The following is a 20,482-nucleotide window of genomic DNA, read 5'->3' as shown; positions in this document are numbered from 1 at the left end:
ACTCCTGGCAATTTGATGCACTCAGGTAAGTCCTGAGTTGCCCAGTTTGACTCAAAGTTTCTATGCCTGTGTTACATACCTGTGACACCTTTTGGTGAGGTATTTGTCTTTTCTGCTGGCAGATACAGGAGGGAAATGCAAGTAGTCATTGACAATAAAGAAATCACATTGCCTTGATCAGCAAGTTTGTCTCTCCTAATACTTCTATGACACAGGTATCATAATTGCTTCATCAATAATGATAATAAAGTGATTCAGCTGTTGATTCAGAAATGGAACTCCTCTCTCTTTTCTAAGCCAAGATTATCAAAGCAGAATGCAAGCAAAAGCATGACTTTGTGGAGTGTTTCTTTTGAGAGGAAAAATTAATGATGCCACCAGGAATTTTTAATGCAGTCCTATTTATTTATAAACAACATAAAAGGTTTATTTTTTCTCCTTTGAAATATAACAAATCAAACATTAAGAAATAATTTATTTGCTTCTAGCCTTTGGTTTGATGGTTTGCCATATGAGTTAAATATGCAGTCATGAGCAAGGCTGGGATGATTGCTGCTCTCCTTCACAGGAGATTCGGACCACCATTTTTATTTTTTAATGTGGACATTCATCAGATGCAAATGCATCTCCTTGCATACTGCAGACCACTTTGACGCTGCAGAGCTGATCAGTTTAGCTCACCCATTTAAGAAGGCACAGCATCACTGATCAGTGAGAGCTAGAACCGGCCTACAGCCTAGAACCGTCATGATGAAGGCCAAATGTGTCTTGGGACTGTTGTCCTCTGGTGCTCCGCTGCCTTGGCAGACAGACTGGACCTTTCCAGAGCCCACAGAGAACTGGAGGAGCTTTGGCCTTTCTGTGCATGATGACAGCAAAGTGTCTCAGGCCATCTGAGTTAGAGTACATCTGTAATAGAGCAGGCACAAACCCTGCCATAGAGCCATGAAGTCCAAGCAGAGGATGCTTACATGTGTATATATCCCATCGCTGGCCTCTCTGGCAGGGGGAAAACTCATCTCCCACTTGTCCACCACTGGCAGTGTGGGATGAGAACTTTGTGAACAACAGAAGTCATTTGATGCATACTATCAGTTTTTCAACTCTAAGTGACTGGTATCAGGTGGTACCAGCTTCCAGATGCAGTCAGACCTCTCCCCTTAGTCAGACTCCCATGTAGCACAGTTGAGGATGGGGAGCAGGTGTGGCAGAGGGACAGTAACCAAAAGCTCAGACTATAAATTTGCGTTGCTGCAAAACAGCAAGGTGGGGAGTGCAGGCTTGTTCTCTCTGTGGGGATTTCAGGGGGGCTGAAGTGACACAACACTCAGCAATATTGCTGTTTGCAATGCACAGGCAGAATGTGCTTAATGTTGTTTCTATTCCTCCCCTTTTCCAGGCAGATTCTTCTGGCTGCATCCTACAGTCCTTCTTTGGAGTTTTTTCCTCAATCTTTTCTCTTCTCAGGATTTACTTCTCCTTTCCCATAAAGGTGTATCTCCAGTTTGAGAATGTTGCCGTACATAACACAACTTTGCTCACAATGGTTTTATGTATCTGCCAAGTCAAAGCAGTGTGGTATTGCATTGATTTCTATTTTGTGCAAAAAGGTTCTAGTAACACCAGAAGCTGTGTCTGTAGTTCGATTCTGGTTCAAAGAATGGTGAGACAAACGTTTAGGCAAAACATTATCAGCCATTTTACCATCCCTCTAGGAGCATCCTGTATTGGGGTGAGGGTTTGGTTCTGTATTCATGGAAGGTGAAATCAGTCCTAACACAGAGGGCTGGTGAGCATCTGCAAAGACCTCATCACTGATGGCAGTCTCGTAAGCAGGTGGTGGAGTGAGTGGCTCCAGTGGTTCAAACCTTTCTTCAAGGTCTTTGTCCTCGTGGATGTCCGAAATGAACCGCTGCAGCCTTGGGGGCAGCACCAGCTGCAGCTGCGGCCTGGGGCCCGTGTCTGTCTCAGAGGTGTGCGCTGTGCCTGGTGGCGCTGGCCCCCGCAGAGCCTCCACCATCATCTCTTGCTGGGCAGAGGATTCAATAACGACATTGTACGGGGGAGGCTCGCTCAGCGGCGAGGGCACGGAGCCTGGGTTGGATGTAATTGTCCATATTGCTGGAGCTGGAGCTGACATGGTCATCACCTCCTCGTAGGTGGGCGCTTCATAGGCAGCATTCACCCTGTGCCAGAGAGCAATGCCAGACACGCTCGTTGTTTGAGTGCATAATTTATGTTTATAGTACAGATCATGGACTATAGGGACCATGCTACAATCCACAAATGGGACTGAAACAGGGTATCTCATGTGGTATTGCTGTGTAGGATATTCTGCTCCTGGATCAGCTCACCTCTCCAGCCAACTGAATGTCTTTCTTACTGGTATAGAAAATAGCTCGTCTGACCATTTTCCCACACTCCACAGAGTTAGTGAAGCTACCCACACTGTTCAGTTCAGTGTCCTAGGCTTAACCTGGTGTCCTCCTACAGCTGAAATTTATCACTAAGGATTGCTAACTACTAGTTATCTCATGGAATAAAGAACCTAAAACAGCACCTATTTTTTTTATTATATTAGCTGTTTTATTTATTATATTAGCTCATCCATTTTTAAGAAGTGGAGAAAATTACGTAGTTTCATTTAGTTTGAACAAGGATTACTTATACCATGTTTAAAAGAACTATCTGCAAAGAAAAAAATGTTACATTGGAGACATTTTCCTTTTCAGGTAGTATTTTTAAATAAAAGGATACTACTTTTTTTAAGTATGTCCCCAAACTAGCAGGCCCCAATATAGACTTCTTTTTTTATATAGTCTTTCTAAAAATAAACATTGTCTTTGGGAACATCAAGTCATTTATGCACGTGGATAATGATTATCTGGATTACACAAGGAAGCAAGGCTACAAACAGAGTTAACCTCTTCAGTGACAGCAAGAAAACTGGGGCTAAATTAGCTGTTGCTGAGAACCCGCAAATGAACATGAAGGCCAAGAAAACGTGGTTGTATTCAGAGTCTCTAAAAGTCAGGGGTTTTATTAGTGTCAAGTAGGAATTTTAAGAGTGGAAACACACCCAGTTACAGGTTTCTCTCAAAGTTTGCCAAGAAACAGTCGCTCTAGAGATAAGGTTTATAGAGCTAAACCCAAATAAGATTTGGTATTGCTTCAACATATTTTCTTTTTCCTTGTCTGACTCATTGTTTGGCAAGCCTCGATTACTCAAAGAAAAATAAAGTGGGCCTGGATCGGTTTAACACTGGCAAGTTTTAGTGGATCAGTTCCCGGGGGGAAGAAAATACATATTATAAAAGGTACAGGACATGCGTGGCATTGACATTTGCAACCTCCACATCAGTAATGAGGGAAAACAATCTGAAAAGAACTTTTATCTTTGGGAACGGAGTCTGCGTTTGGTGCCTGAGGGGAAAGGCAGCAAAAGAGTGTTTAAAATGGCCATGAGTGAGGTGAGAGAGTTAAAGAGGAGTAACCAGGTTGCTGCTTACCCTGCTTGGCTTTGCCTGTTCGGAGGTATTTCATTTGCGTCACGCCGGTGTTGATTCCTCAGGTAACACTCGACAAACACACTCAGCAAATAGCCAACCAGGCACACTCCCCCTACCCCGAGGAAGAAGTAGCCCACTGGGTTGATGTTAGAGGAGATGGCCAGCATGGTGACCCCGATGAGAAGAGCAGCGGTGAACAGAAGCAGCAAGGTTTGGCGGATGTTCTTCCAGCGTGTCTCTAACAACATGGCAGAAGGGATGGTGGTGGCAGGCACTTGAGAACAGATGGGCACTTAAAGGGACAGACATCTGTGGAAGATGGAGCAGTTTTTTCAATGTGAAACATGAGCATCTAAACACATTTCTAAGCGTTGTGACCGAGGTAAAAACATAGACACTCGGGTACGTGCGTGTACATCATAAGCCTGGGAAATCTGGGAAACAGCACACCAATGTAAACATATTAGAATTTCCTGTGTGCATGCATATTGAATAGTTGGAATACTTGGGCACAGCTGCAAAGCATAAAATGTATAAATGGACCATCAGTACTTATTACCAGGCATATCTAAAAAGGCCTGGCTTAACAGGAATGCAGATTGAGGTTACTGCAAAAGCAATACACGGAATAACTATAAGGGTTAATTCTAGGACATTTGTGCCTTGCATAATCAACATTCAAATACTCGTTCAAATCCCAGAAGAAAAGCAGCATTATTTAATAGGCCTGTCTGCCCTGGCAAATTGAGCATCTTACTTCAGTGTAGCACTAGAGCAGTAATGTAACTTTAGGTTCTGGATGTAGCTAGGGTATGTGTGCTTTTGTAAAATGTAGGTGTTTATTTCAGTATTTGCCTGTATTCTCAGTTCCTTCTTGGTTGATGTGCTTTTTTTTCCTCTGTTCTCAGACACAAGTCTTTCCTGTCCCCCATTCCAAATACCATTTCTGTGAAAGAGACAGCAGTTGTCACTGTGTGCAGTCAGTACGGAATGAATACCAGGGATCTGTGGTATTCAAGAATACTATAATTAAGGAGCTGTCTTGCACATGTTGTACTAACTTACATCTATCCCACTGTTTTGGTGAAGACCTCTTTGAAGGAAAAAAAGCATGACACAATGGGCATATTTTAATGAATATGCTTCTCCAAACAAATAAATAGTTTTATATAGCTCCATGTTACATTGTGTGGTTTCCCCTTGTTACAGCAAAAGTAGTTAAATGCATATAAGCAAAAGAAACACATTTGTTTTAGCATCTACTTACCAGAAAGAGGTTTTGGCAGGTACGAGCAGTCATGTTTTAACTTCTCTCTTCATCACAAGGAAAAATGTGCGCTGCTGTTTCCCGTTCTGACCCGAGGGTAGAACACCAGTTAAAACTCTCCCTTCCTCCTTTTGAGTTTTTTGGTAGGAAAACTATGAAGATTTCTTTTGAAAATAAAAGTCAGAAACTAGTGAATATGGGAAGATAGCAACTGATGGGAAGATCCCATTGTACAAGTTTTGGATGGGAAAGTAGAATCTCTGTGTTCCAGGTTCTGAATCCAAAGCAGTTTCTAGACGATCGCACACCTTCTACTCTTTTGCAGCTCTTCTCGGTCTGTCCCACAAAAGCAGGAAACTCATTAGGAAAGAGGGCGGAGTGAGCAGTGGGGGAGTGCTTACCTGTGTCGTATCTCTTTGGTCTGCTTCACCTCAATGAGAGAAACTGCCCTGAAAATTCTGGGTTTTTCCCCACGTAGCAAAGGAATCTTGATCTCTGCCTCACAAAGCAGGAACAACTGCCTGCCCAGCCCACATCACGTGGCCCACATATAAATCTATTTATTACTTCTGTAAAATGTAAATTCATACATTTGTCCTGATCGACTGCCGTTTGTCAAATGTTGTTTTATGTCCTCTTTGATTTTACAAACAGAAGGGGAAGAAAATGGGGGGAAAAGGTTATTGTTTCACAGAGGGCTAACTTGAAAACATTTTTACTCCCCCATGTATCTGGGAATGGAATGAGAGGTAATGATAAGCAACAGAACTGAATTAGGTACTGAATTACTTCTGTTATCTGAACTTTTAGTGTGCGTCTGAAAATTGGAATGGAATGGAATGGAATGGAATGGAATGGAATAGAATAGAATAGAATAGAATAGAATAGAATAGAATAGAATAGAATAGAATAGAATAGAATAGAATAGAATAGAATAATTTCAGTTGGAAGGGACCTACACCTTCCCCAACTCCCCACCATCTTCAAGGCTGACCAGAAGCTAAAGCATGTTACTAAGGGCATTGTCCAAATGCCTCTGAAACACTGACAGGCAATCAAAGGGTGGGATTATTCTGAGCAGCCCTTGTTAGGACACACATGAAATACAATTTTGGTCCCCCCCAGTTTCGATATGGTCTGAAAAATTGGATATGGTCTGGTGAATGCCTTGAGGGTTGGAGAACTTTGACAGCTTAAGAGGCTGGATTTATACAGCTGAGAACAGAGAAGGCTTGGGCAGGTGGTGAGTGTCTGTTCCCAGTTTTCCAATAGTAGTAGGTAGTTACAGAGAGGAGGGAGGGAGTTTTCCTGAGGGTACAAGGTGACAGAATAAGAGGCAACAGGGAAAAGGGTAAGTGCCTCTAGATATAAGAAAAACAGTCTTTAACATGAAAGCAGCAAGATGCTATTACTTGCCCAGAGAAATGGAGGAATCCTCTTGGCTGGAAATATTCAAGACAGCTGAGTTCAGGGCCCAACTTTCAGTAAGAGGTTGGACCAGATCATCTGGCCTTCCAGCCTAGACTTGTCAATGTTTCTGTGTTTTGAATATTTTCTCCTTATAATTGCCTTTCTGGCTGCTGACAGATAAAGGACTTTAAGTTTTGATTGTTATCCATTCTTTGCTTTCAAGAGAATTCTTTTGAATATGGCAGGCTAAACACCCACATAAAGGGGAGAAAGTCGGGATTCTGGCGTGTAGCATGTAATTTTGCAATGCTATTATTTAGATGGAAAATATGATTTGCATTTTGGAGTTGCCTGGTGTTGAGAACACCTTAACTTCTAAGGAAGATTTGAGAAAATTGTTTTGACAGCCTCTTTACATAGGCATCATGACTGACCCATAGTGGAATCTGCACATGTCAGTACAAACAGCAACTGCTTTCTAACCAGGGTAGCTGGTGGTTGTTAGAACCGTTCCTCAGAGATAAGATTTACATTCTACTGATTTGAGGAGGTAATTAAAATTATCCTCCTGCCTGTTCTCCATTTCCTCCTGTCTTCCTTGCAGTGACTCAGTGCTCAGGTGATCTTTTGCTGAACCAGCCCAGCTGTCTCAGTGGGAAAGTATTTACATTTTTCCAAAGTGGATTCAGTGGGCTTAATCTAGTCCCTAGAGTATCACCTAACCATTAGTTCTCCATTAAAGGGAAGCAATAGGAATGCAGAGCCAGAGTGGTGGAGGAGAAGGGAGGAAGAGTGGGAATAATATCCAGAGCTGTAGTGGCTGTAATTTGATTGACTTGCCCCAAAACATTGTAGCAGAAGGAAATTCTTCCTTCTTTGAGGGAATAAGCCCCACAGAAAGCTGTAGAAAGAATCTAAGACCCATTTTTTACTCAGCAAAGCCTGTTAGATATATCATGGATTGCCAGCTCAGCCTGATGACTTTAGACAACTCCCAGCTCTGGTATGTACACTGACTACTGTCCAAAGGCCTCAACAATTTGACCATTGTTGAATCCCCCTTGTAAGTTCTTGCAGAAGGTACTTCAGCTGTGTGGAGGGAGCTGTGGCATTTTGCTTATCTGCACATTCTCCTGTGCAGATTCTCCCCAACTGCTTTGGGGCTAGATCTTTTTGCTAAGTTAGTAGAAAGTTACAAAGGTGAAAAAATTCTTCATTATTTGCTGGACAACTACTTCTGGGATTGGAAATGCTGTATTTGATTTGTGGATAGATAGAAAGATGTTGGTTTTGCTGAAAATCTGTATAGCAGTTTTGATGCACCATTTTTTAAAATGGTCTTGGGCATAGTTATGAAATATCCGGATGAAAAAGGCTAGAAATGGTAGGTTGTTGCTTGTATTGATTGCATCAATTTATTTCTGTTGAAGTTCAGGGTTCAGTAACTCCTGTAGATTTTACCCTTGCACTTCATGGATGACTGCTGAATCTTTAGGAATTATTTTTATTTACAAACATGCATAAAATAACAATACTTTATGATGCAGCTGTGAGTGCATTAGTTGAACATGTTTATGAATGTGATATATACTGCTTTGTGAGTCTAAGGATACAAAGCAGGATGAATTTCTATGAACTAACCTTTTAAATATGTTTTCTGGCAAAAAAGTGCTTCTTCATGAGAATTTTTAGCATTTCTGAAAGAGTTCTAAAATTTTTGTCTCTCTGCCCTTTGGTTCTCTCCACAGTCTGGTTCAGACTGTCACTGGGATCCATAACAAAGAAAAATTGATCACAAGCTGCATCAAGAAGTTTTTGTGATTAAAAGGCACAGAAAATACAGTGGGGCTTGGGTAAGAGTGGTGTTTGTTAAACAAGGTGTTGAAGCCTGGGAGAGTAAACAAGCACATTTATCCTGCCATGCTAAGCTGTCTCCCTTTCATGTGCACTACAGATTTTCTTTTCTACTGAAAGCTTTCTGTTCTCTGTTGTTCAGTCGTACTGTGGGAACCTTCATTTAACACTGTGTTTCTTTACTTAGGACTGTGAATTTCCCTTTTTTTTTTTTTTTTTTAGTTCTTTGTTTCTTCGCGTGTCTTGTTGTCAGCCTCTAGGAGGCATTTCACCTTTCCCCTGTTTCATCTCACTATCTACTCAACCTTCTGCCCCAACTGCTACTAATTAACTTAGTACCTACAGTAAGCTCAAGTTATCAGCTCGGTATGCAGAGAAGCTTGCTTTATTCCCAAGGGCTTGTGACGTGCACACCATGGCACGATTAATCTGACCGTAATCGCCAAGCCTATTCTTCCTCATAAGCTCGTCCTGAAGCAATTTCTGAGAACCTGAGCAAATACTGGGGACAAAGAGTTACTGAATCACCTTTTCCAGTCTTGTCTGTCTCCTTTTGTCCCCCAGGTTTTGCACAGTCACTTTTGTGACTAAGCATATTGCATCACTGCATTTATCCAGAGATCATGGGGCAATGATGAGCTCTGGTTGATGTTTCTGGTCAGTATAAAGTTCTAGGCAGGAGAAGGCAAAACCCCAAGGAAAGTGAAATGCCTTTGCTTGGATATTCAAAATATGTGTGTAACTTTGGGAAAATTATTTGTGTTTGACCTACCAGAGCTTAATGGTCATACATTTCTTGGGAACTCGCAATCTCTGTTTCCTTCCAGCTTATTCCAGTTCTTACAGGACATTGGTTGGAATTTATATGTGTAGTCACTGTGGGGTGGGTTTTTTTGGCATGTCTGTCTTCTACCTGCAGTGGCTTTTCTCCATAGATCAGGGCTGAGATGTGGTGACAGAAATACTGATATTACACAAAGAGCTTCTGCTGATACTCTTAATTCCTCAGCTGCCTGAAGGATGTTTGAAAATCATAAATGTACAGAGATTGAATCAGAGACACTTGTTATGTTGTGCAGAACTAAAGGATTTCTCTTTTCTGAAAGTGGGGAGTCACATTCAAGACGTGAAGTGTTTTTCAGGGCTGTCTGCACACATAAAGTTCCTAAGTATTTAAAATTAACAAAGCAGCGCCTCCTTTTCCTGCCAGGAGAGGAACAGAAAAATAGCAAGCATTTACCAAGATGATATGAGGGTCTTTATATCCTCTTACAGACTTTTAAATTCACATACATCATGTATGTATTTTGCTTTTTGTCTGGGGGAAAAAAAAGAAGTGAAAGCTAGAAGCTTCCACATCTTTTTATTCTGAGTTCTCCTTAGGGCAAGCACTTTAAATTTGTGAGGTTTCATTAGCACTGGTAAAACTTTCTGCAGCTGATTTATTTTAATGATGGAGCCCAGTTGGGTCTAAATTATTTACTTTTTGCCAGAAGACTTTCTTCACTTTTGTAGAATCTCTGCACACTGCAGTACTTCTACTGAGATGTTATTCTATGTGGGATGTAAATTAGCAGTATATGCTTCTCTGAAGGATTCCACCCTGGTGACTGAAATGATACTAAATGGGACACTGCAGTGACCTCTCTTTTGCTAATTTAGAGTTCCTAAAGTGGATTAGACAGAGGAGGAGACAGCCATGACTAAATGTGAAGAAGGAGGGCAGTAAAGATCCTACTGCCAGAATATGGTGAAAGAATCACGTGGAATACCGTGGAAATTTCCATAGTGTGGAAAGAGCAAATGAGCAGAAAGAAATAGTTGTAAGATGAAACTAAGGACTCAATTGAGGATAGTTCAAAAGAACCCAGGAAGATAATTTGCTGTCATTCTAGACTGTGCTAGATGTCTCTGGAAAAAAAAGAGAAAATCAGACCTGTGTATGCTGAGCATCTTTACTATGGAGCATTCTTTTTTTCCAGACATAATTTCACCATTCTAAAATAGGAAACTTTTCAGCCAAAGGACATGAGATGCAGTGAGAAAAGTTAATGTGTAATTGCCACAGTTTCTGTTCCTTATCTTCCTCCCTGGTCCTAGTGATATATTCTTGCTGCTTATGTTGCCAAACCTGTTATACACTGGAGCCCTCCCTGACATGTTCTGAATGGTTAACAGGGCATAAACAAGTAAAAAGGAAAAAAGTGCTATTTTCTCTTGTGTTCATACACTAACAGTCACAGAACCATGCAGGAAGTGCCCGTATGGCCACAGGAGAGGAGAAAGGACCTCATAGCCTATTTCTGTGTTGAAGAAAGGGGGATGCCCTTTTCCTTTCAACAGCAGTTTTGCTAGGGAACCACACCTGAAATTGTTGGGATTTACCACCCAACAGTAAAATACAGCCTACTTGGGTTGGAATTCAGCATTTGTGCAATTCGCTGTGGACTAAAATGTAATTGATGTGAAAAGATGAGAAAGAGGTTGAAGTGCCTGTGGCAAAATATAGATTCCTGAGTAGGAATTTGGCATTATTCCTGTTGCTGGTGGGACCTACAATGTCTCTCCATAAGATGCTCCTACATTCCTGCCATATAACATTGCACTTTCTTCAAATTCTTTTAGCAAATAGAGGGGTGGGAGAATGGGGAATGTGTTGCCAGACAGAGAAATCATCTAACCATTTTACTGATGAGTTGTGCTCTGGTGAAGAAGAGGACACTGCTGTTACTGGTCCTGGTCCTTCTCTGAGTGCTGTGCTTTGTAGCAAGTGAAGCACAGAATCCCACATGCTCCTTGATGCCTGTTCTCAGCCTAAGGTGCTCATAGTCTAAAGCCAGTGTGACAAGGCCACAAAATAATTTAGCTATGGAAGACCAGAGATAGATAACTTAGTATGAAAAGAAACTCTAAGAAACAAAAGGAAAAAAAAAGAGTAAAATCTATTTTAGTAAAGATACATTTTGCCTGAAAACTAGATCTGTAACTGCGATACTCTTTTTTCCTTTGTTAGATATTTTCTGCTCAAAGGCAACACTGTTTCAGCCTAGTTTTACCACTAGTTTTTGCTCCAGCCACGTGCCATTAAGGCAGCACACCTCCGAGGGGGGAAACTCAATCTGGTTCCTTTTTCTGCCTCAGGAAAAATGGGTGTTATATTTCAGTTACATCCCTGCAAATAGGCATTCCCAGGGGTCAGTGAAAGAGCAAATATGTTATTTTATGAAAGCAAATAGTCACGTGAGCTGAAAAGAATGTAGTTTTTATCTTGGCATGGTTCCTCAGTCTGAGATGTCAGTTTATTTAGTGATACAGACAGGTTTTGTCCAGTTCTGACATGGATTTGCATTCCTAATGGACACTGCCAAATTAGCAAGAGCACATCATAATGCATTTCTGGTATGTGCCATTGTCATGCCTCGTAGTGTTGCAGTTTGTATGGCATTTGCATTGTCATTCTGGTACATTCTAGAATGTCATTGTGACCATGTTTTGGATGTTTGTTCCTGTGGGGGCAAATGACTGCTTCCAAGGTCAGCCACCAGCTGCAGGGACAGTCTTCTGAAAGTACCATGCCACATCACTGCCAGCCCAGCCTGCTCCTTGTAAATGAGCGCTGTGAAAGCAATACACCACCTTCTGTGGCAGCACCAGTGACACTGCAACTGCTATTGTTTGTGAAGGGGAACTCTGCGTTATCAGGGCTTCTGCTGCTGAGAGATAGCTTTCTTGTTCTCTGTAGGCAACAGAAAAACAGGACACTCAATATGTGGGATTAACTGCATATCTGGTTGAAATGACGGCTTTGAGAATTTATTAATGATGATGACTGTGCAAGTTTGCTTGTTCCACACTGTACCTGTTTCAAGAGAAAGTGTTGACTGGTTGTCTTTCTGTGAAAATTAGAAGATTGCCATGGAAAGGAGAATTTCAGGGTAGAGTGGTCATAGTTTCCAGACATTTGTGTCGAAGTGAAGTCATATTTGATGCTGAAGATGATCCTTGTGATAGTGCCTCTGTTTCTTGAGAAGAGTTTTTAAGTTTACTTGCTATTGGCAACCTCTGATTCATTGAATTGTTCTGTGAAATCCCTTGCAGATGATGAAAGATATCAGAGTGATTCATGAGAAGGTGTTAATGATTTGAAAAGCCCTCATTGATGCTTGGGGCATGAGAGATCACAGTCTTGGGTGAAGAGATTTCTTTGACTATATTGGAAGTACTGATGAGGTACATATTCTTGTCCACTGCCTCCTCTGTTCCTCCCTGCTTCCTCCAAATATTGTCTTGCTTGATTAAAAAAAGAGAGAATAGTCTTTTATCAGAATTGCCATTATATGACCTTTCCTTCTCACACCTGAGTGTGTGGCAGTGTGCAACACCCAGAGCTCTCACAAGTTTTCAGCCATTGATATTGACAAAGTCCCTGGGTCCCATTAATATTGATGAAGTTTACAAGTCTCTGATATATGGTGGTGCTCCTTTTAGCCAGGTTCTCCTGCTCCTGAAGCTGCTCAGCAACAAGTTTGACCATCACGAATAAATTTGTACTTCAGGAACTGTTATGGCACGAACATTTGGCCATCTGAAGAAAAGATAAAGGGCCTCCACGATGAGAACTGACTCCTCTGCTTCCTTGGCAATATTATGTTCACCTGCTGCTTTTAAATGATATTTGCAAAGCAGGGGCCAGGGTGGAATGGGGACTGTATGGAGGTGATCTGATTTTCAATTTCCTATGACCACTGTAAAGGTCAGTGGATTTTTATTTATGCAAAATCCCTGACAATTGTTTGCCTGTGTTGAGGACTACAGCTTTCTGCATGTCCTGCTTCTGCTTGCTGCTTTCCTCTTGCAATCCTACCCTGAAGTGTAGCTCCATGGCAGCCCAGCTATGGTAAACTTTGTTGAGCCTGTCTCGCAATTTCAAAAATTCTGAACCTCAAGTACACGAAACTGGCATTAGAGTGTCTACCATGTCAAAACACTTCATTACAGGGTTGGAGAAGGCAGAGATATGTTCCTTTCCATGCAAAGGCTTGTTTCAGAGATTGTTTTTACGCTGCTATTTTATATTTCGTTAATTTGGAGGCTGAATATTTTTTCTTACAAGTTGTGTGGTAACTGATAGGTCATACAAGCAGTGTGGAATTTGGCTGTAAATAAAAACCAGACAAAATCAAGGCTTCTTGTGAATTGTGGCTCTCTAAATGGATAAGTTCTGGCTAGAAATTGCCATAGTAAGAGGTTTTTGTGGTAGGTCAGTAAGAGACAATGGAAGTGGTAGAGCTTGAGGAACATAAACAAAATGGTGAAAAAATCAAACGTGACATCCTCCAGGTTAATACTGGATGTATGCTCTTGAATGAGTCAAAGGGAAAAGAAATTACTGTTTTGGGGTCATAGATGAGATACTGATAAATAACCAGGCTGTGGTTAGGTGATTTCCCACATTTGTCATGCCTATGCAAAACTCCTCAAGATGAGAGAGTTGTTGTTGCTGATCCTAAACTCTCTGGTTTAACTGTTGACCCTTCTGAGTTATCTCCATAGCATTCACACCAAGCCAGCTGGGCTGGTTAGTTGAGCACTAACGAAGTGTAAATATTTACTGCTTAACAAATCTAACTTCTCTCCTTTTGGTAGAGTCCCATGATTGATTGCAGCTCTGCCTTTCATTCTGCAAATATATTTACATCAGTTATATAAATACATTTATCAATTCTTAATATTCTTTGAGAAGGAAGTAAATATCTTGCCCTCCTTTCATTACATTTTAGTTTGTGCAGCTGTACTTGCTCTTAAAAGATTGCTGGACTTTCCCTGTTCCCAGTTTTATGTCACCAAAGTATTGCTGGCATTCTTTATTTCAGGTCTACAATTTATTTAAGACCACTTGCTTCCTGAGAATGCATGGATGCTTTTTATCCCATGCTGTGCTGGTTTTGGCTGTGGTAGACTTAATTTTCTTCAAAGCAACCGTGACACATGATGGAGCTCTGCTGTCCTGGGAATGGTTGAACACCTGCTTGCCCATGGAAAGTGGTGAATGATTCCTTGTTTTGCTTTGCTTGCGTGTGCAGACTTCTTTACCTATTAACTATCTTTATCACAACCCATGTGTTTTCTCACTCTTACCCTTTTGATTCTCTCACCCATCCTATCACAGGGAAGTAAGTGAGCCAATTTCACTGCAATTGAATAGAATTTTTTCTTTTACTGTAGCAGTTCAACTCCCTGCAGTCTGGGAATTATACTGGATTGTTACTAACCAAGGTGCTCTATGCAGGCTGATTTTCCAGTGGTGCTTGTCCTCTTAGTGCTACCCAGGCCACTGAGGTGCTTAACAAACTGGCCATAAAATAATTTTTTATTATTTTTTTGTGATTTAGTTTTGATGTGGAAACACTATTTTGTGAGACATATTTTTGATAGTACTCCAAAACGTTTAGGGGGCACTTCTCTGTAACAAGTAAACTTGAAGCCATAGATTCCATTTTTACTGTGTGTCTGATACACAGAATATATGTATTTGATAAATGTGTGTGTACCTATAATCCACAGCCCACACATGCTACGTAGAAGTGTATGTAGTGTGTAATGTGCAAATACATCAGGACACATATTTAGTCATTCACAGAAGCAAAATGTTCTCCACATTCTTCACTAACAGATATTGTAGATATTTAGGGTTAGTGTATGGTTCCTAAGTGGTAGACACCTTCTTACAGAATATCATGAAATGATTCTTTTTAAGTTTTTATATATGCCAAGTATTTGTCAAAGCAAGTATCAGCTGTTCTCTGCTGTTGTACATGCTTACACTGTGGAACCATCCTTATTCTCTATGTGTCCTTATTATCCAAATAAATGATTTTGTCTCCTGATACTCCACATAAACCCTTACCACTTTGCAGTTGGCCTGTCGATGTGGAATAATTGCTAGGTGTTTTCCAGTGAATTCTGTTGGTTAATTAATTGTGAAGAGTCTGCACATTGTTTGTTTAACTGTCCCGATTCCTGTAAGTAACAACATCCTTGTCTTGCCCTGACTGGAGAAAGGCACTGCTGTATTGCAGGTGGGAAGGAAGAGGGAAACAAGGAGACTGTTCCTGTAACTGGCACTTCTGATTCGGGTCACCTCAGATCAAATTCCAGTTACTACAAAGCCTTCAGCTGTGACTTTAACCAAATCCTTTCGTTCACTGCAGGTCTCTCAGAGAATGGACTCTTTTAGAATGGGGACTGACTCTTATTTTGTGCCTTGGAACAGGGCTGAGATTTTTCCTGAGCTACCTTGCATCCTCCTTCAATGAAAAGAAAACAAACAAACAATATTTCACTGAAGTACAAATGTGTCACTGAAACAGATAATTTCACGGTATTTCAGGTGTTGATCGTGTCTAAGAAATTGTCAGCACGACCCCCCGCCTGTTTGAATGTCCCGAGGGTGTAAAGCCCTGTTGAGCGTCCCTAACACGCTCCGGGCACAGCCGCCTGCCGGCTGGCGGGCGCTGCGCTCCGCTCCGCTCCGCTCCCGCTCCCTGCTCCCGCTCCCTTCTCCCGCTCCGCAGTGGATCGTGCCGTCCACACTAATCAGCCCCGGCTCCCGTTATTAAAGGGGCCGCCGCACCGTTCTCATTTCCCAGAGGAGGGGGCCCGGGTGTTCCGTCCCCGGGGATTCCGCAGCTCGACACGGTCTGACCGGCGCCGCTCCGCCACCCTTCGTGCTGCAGGCTGCTTTAACACCTTCTGCGCTCTTCAGAGTTTCAGCAGAGGTTTGTAGGGAAAATTCCCAGCCGGTCCAGATTATCTGGACGGAAGGAAATTGCAAGCACCTTTATCCCTAATTCTGCAAAAGAAATTTACTTGTCCGATTGCCTTTTCATCCACACGTTGTCCTTATCTGCACGGCATCTAGTTCTGACCTCCCTTCCTCCTCTCCCATGTATCTTTCTAGCAGCCAGTGCCACAAAAAAATCCTTGCCTGTGCTTCCTGTCCTTTTGTTTGGATTAAGCAGCTATTATTCCCCTTGTTTGAATACCATTTCATTACTGCAAATTGTTAAACTTGTTGATCCAACCTAGGCAAGGCCCTTACCTTCACTCTTGTGCTTTTCAGCCTTTCCTCAGCCTGATGACTTGCCTCTTTGCTGTCCATCCATCCATTTTTACATGACCCTTGTAATCCTTTCACTTCCCCGCCTGGGTTTCACATGTAATTCACAGATGCAAACCGGCTTTGTATATTCATATAACACTGCTTTTAAAGGATTATGCTTACTGAGAGTGTAGAGAGTTTTCCTTTGTTAAAATCATTCGTTAAAGTCCATGATGATGTTAAGGGTGCAGTAAAGCCTAGAAACTAAGTCCTTTGTCTTAAGCATGATTATTATATAGGTAATGCAGTACTGTTTGCAAAATATGGTCTTTAATTAGAGGTTCTTCCCCTGCTAGAGCTGTCCTCACATCTTGATCTCTGAGTTATCTTCTCGTTGAGCCCCTGTGATATATGGCCAGGGCAAGACTTGCCCTGGCCTTTGCTGGATGATACAAACTTTGATTTTCCAAGGACTTTCATATATCCTAAGAAAATTTTTACCCGCTGAATGATTAGAGCACTTGATTTCTGGGTGGAAACGATCAGTGACAAATTTTGACTTGGATAGGATCTGATACACTGCAAAACTTGAAGCTCTTACATATTATACTGAAATGATGAACTTTGACCTTTGGAACATTTCATGCCACAGATTTTCTAACATGCAGTGGATAAAACCATAGAATAAATTAGGTCTCATTTAGGTCAACTACTGTGCACTAAATGGTCAACTTCAAAGTTAGAAGGGCCTTGTATATATATCTTCTGAAGATCTCCAAGAATGATATTACTCAGTCTCTCTTGGCACTTCTTAGTACTGAATCACCCTCATAGAAAGAATGATTTTTTCCTTGAATGTAGCTGAAATTTTCCTTGGTGCAACCTGAATGTTGTCACTGGTCCTTTTGCTGTGTCTACAGTGATGAACCTAGATGTCACTTCTGTGGAGGAGCTGCTTCATCTTTTCTCAATTGTGGCCGTTCTAGTCTTCTTTGAAATTAGCAAGCAATCTCATAATTTCCTTCATAATGAATTTTCCCTGTTGACAAATATCCAAAGTTATACTATCAAAATCCACCCATTTCCCCAATTCATACAGTACTGACAGACAGATAACTTGATAAATATTTCTCATAAAATTACGGTTTACTAGCAGGCAATTTTGCTCAGAGCTTGAAAGTAAACTGAGTTGTTATCTAAGGGCCCTGCTGAGAGATTGATGCTGCACTGATGTCATGGGCCAGTTTAAAATTCAGTTGCTTGCAAAGGAGTCCTGCCATATCCCTTTTCCATTGGCCACTTGTTCCAGTCCCCCTGATTGCATCAGTACTGGCATTCAGGATGTCATCTGGACCCACTGGCTGATCTGAGTGGGGCTCTCCTGTGTCAGCACGGTATGGAGGCATCTCAAGCTGTTTTTACAGCTGTACTGATGGACTCGGAGCTCTGTTTCCTTTCTGTGGGAGATAGTGAGCATTAGTATCTCTGAGGCAGTTTATCCTTATGTGGGGCAGTGGTAATAACGGGAACCATTATCAGTAATGCCTTGGGAGATACGCAAGTAAAGGTGGCAAGGAAGTGGGAAGTGTTTGTATTTACATGGAAACAATTTCTTCTGGGAAGACCCAGTCAGTTTATAATCTAAGGGTGATTTTAAGACTTGTATAAAGGGCAGGATGTTATAATTGTATTGATCAGGTTATGAATAATACTAATTTTTAGTATATAATACTAAATTGTATGCAGTATATAAATTGTATATAAATTATATAATATGAATAATACCAAATTGTAAGGTACCAAAATAGTAATACAATTAGTCCAGTAAGAGTCTAATATTCTGAAAAAAATGCATATATCTATGCTTCTATATCTGTAGGTAGATGCACAGGTATTGATATTTGCTGCTAACTGAAAAGCCAAAAATGACTGTTTTCTAATATTTATAATTCTTATTTTCTTACTGTTATTGAGTTTTACCATGTCTTGTTTTTAGTCTGCTTCTCTGGAAATAAAAATTACTTTAAACAGTCTGTCTGTGCCTTATATACCTGTATACCATTATTCCTATGTAACTCTGGAATAGCTCTCTTTTACCAAAATTAGGGTATCAAGGTCTCAAAGATAATTTGTTGATCTGATAATTTTCTTAAAACTATGTTCTGATAACTTGATAATTATCGCTTTGATAATTATCTCATTGAGCCTTTTTTTTCTGTTATCTCAGAGAAAAGGCTCCTTTAAATTTAATTTAAATGTCCAACCAGGAAAAAAGATCCAAAGGAGGGAAAAGTTTCAAAGTGAACCTCATTAAAGATCTAGCACAAGAGAAGGGTCTTGTAAATGCTCCAGCAGGCTCAATTAGATTTCCTGGACCTGGAACAACTGCACAAAACAAATCTTTGGGAAATTTGTTGTTATTCCATCCATAGAACTTGGTGGTTCCAATGCTTACATGAAACCAAAAAGGTGATGACTTTTTCTTAATTTAAATTAAAACATTTCCAGCCTGCAGAATTGTGGAGAAATGCTTGACAAAGCTTGATCTGTTAAGGTTTGAAAACAAGAAGATAATTGAAAACAATCAGAGTATCCTCTTAAAAAGAGTTGCTGATTTTCAGGAGTTTTACTCACAACTGTAGTTGCAATACCAATGTTTTCTATTAGGCATTTTATTTTTAATGTGATTTCAGGAAATTCTTCACTACTTCTGGTAAAATTTCTGCAGACTTTTTTTTTCAAAAGATGGGAAAAGTTAATGGGGCAAAAAAGCCATGATGACCTACTGTTTGAGCACTCTGGATTGTTTTTTTTTTTTTTTAATTTGTCTCTCTGGTGACTCTGGCACAGCTATGGTCATGGGAAGAATTAACAGAACAAATTACTGTGATGTTTGAGATGACACAGCAGGAGGGTCCCCAGCAAACTGATGGGGCTGGGATGATTCAGGGTGAGTTACTCCAGTGCAAAATGGAGCAGTTAATTTGTCCTGGGATTTCAACCTAATTTTGCTGTGAGGCAGATCTAGAACATTCACCCAGTTGTGGGCAGTAACCCTCTACAAAGGCAAAATGCTTTAAATGTCTTGACCCAGGTCTGCCAGAACTCATTTTACCTTTGCCTAAGACTGGTACCACGTAAGAATCCTTTAATTATCTACAAAAATTGTGACTGAAGAATCATTCCAACCCACAGGTCAGTCTCATGACTCATGATTACCAAAAGCATTTACAGAAAGTAAAATGTCATCCTGCCCCCTTAAATTATACTCTCCCCGTGCCTTTGTTATGGGACTAAATCAGTACTACGTAATCATGTTTCAGATTTTTCTAGTCTTCTACTTTCCCTTCCTGCTCTGATCTATACACATGAATCGGCATGACCCAGTTCACTGTCACCAAATAACTGTCATTATACTTGAGAGGACTAGAAAAATGTGCTTTTCTCTGGTAAAAAAAACCCCAAAAAACCAAACCTAACAAAACCAAGAAACCTTTTTTCATTTTTAAAGGTCATCTCTGCAGGTCTGAGATTAGAAGCGCAGGGAGCAGGATGTGGATGTACAGAGCTGCCTGTCTTCCACCTCTGGAGCTGCCAGTCTGTCCCCTTCTGCCAGGGCAAATCTTCTCTGCTTAAGAGCACAGCTGCTCCACAGGCTGGCTGTTCAATCGACAATGATCTCTAGTTTCAAGTGTGACAGCACCGACCTGCTCGATCTCCATTCAGCTGCAGGTGGGGGCAGCGGAAGAGAAAGGGAGGGAGGGAGAGGGAGGACACTGCAACCTACGTGAATAATTGATAGTGCAAGGAAAGGAGAGCAGCTGGGTTCCCTGTCTCCATCTGCTCACCAGCTGGGGATGAGAGATCCTTGCTCAGGTAGGGGATGAACAGCTTAGCTGCTTTTATTCTCGTCTTGCTTGCAATGCCAATTAAAAATATTTTGCATCTAGAAGGAATGGGAGCAAAGATAGGTGGGGGAGGGTTGATCCAGATCTTCTCTGCTGCTTGTGGGGTGTTGTGTAATGGATAGAGTTTGGGGCAGTTTCAGCCTCATCAGGGAAAGTCTGTGTGCTTTTTAAAAGACATTGTGCTATTCTGCATTGTGTAAAGAAGCAGTTGCAGAGAGAGAAAGGGAGAGTGGAGGTGGGGAGAGCGGATGCCTGTGTAAGAAATGAAACAAACTAAAGGGATGGAGGGGCATGAGAGAGGGTCTGCCCAGACTCAAAGGAATCCCACCCTGATTATGTCAGTCCTGGACATAAAATGAGGAGTCCAAGTGCGCTGCGGGAGGTGCTGTCTGTGCACACCCGGTGCTATATTTAGAAACTGTGTGCACAGATC

The 20,482-nt window shown here is 41.3% G+C and overlaps 1 protein-coding gene across 1 annotated transcript; it reads right to left on the bottom strand.

Annotated features, from left to right (window-relative positions):
• Positions 1-1,711: 1,711 nt before the first annotated feature.
• TMEM139 (transmembrane protein 139) lies at positions 1,712-3,757 on the bottom strand (the record flags this gene model as incomplete). Its single annotated transcript, XM_084200982.1, has 2 exons — positions 1,712-2,186; positions 3,510-3,757. 2 exons carry the CDS (start codon positions 3,755-3,757, stop codon positions 1,712-1,714), a joined length of 723 nt encoding a protein of 240 aa, XP_084057108.1.
• Between the last annotated feature and the right edge of the window lie 16,725 nt (positions 3,758-20,482).

The sequence above is a fragment of the Fringilla coelebs genome (assembly GCF_963513975.1).
Source record: "Fringilla coelebs genome assembly, chromosome: 2".
Classification (NCBI taxonomy): domain Eukaryota; kingdom Metazoa; phylum Chordata; class Aves; order Passeriformes; family Fringillidae; genus Fringilla; species Fringilla coelebs.
Note: the sequence above shows the minus strand (reverse complement) of the source record. Positions and strands in the feature narration are given on the sequence as shown.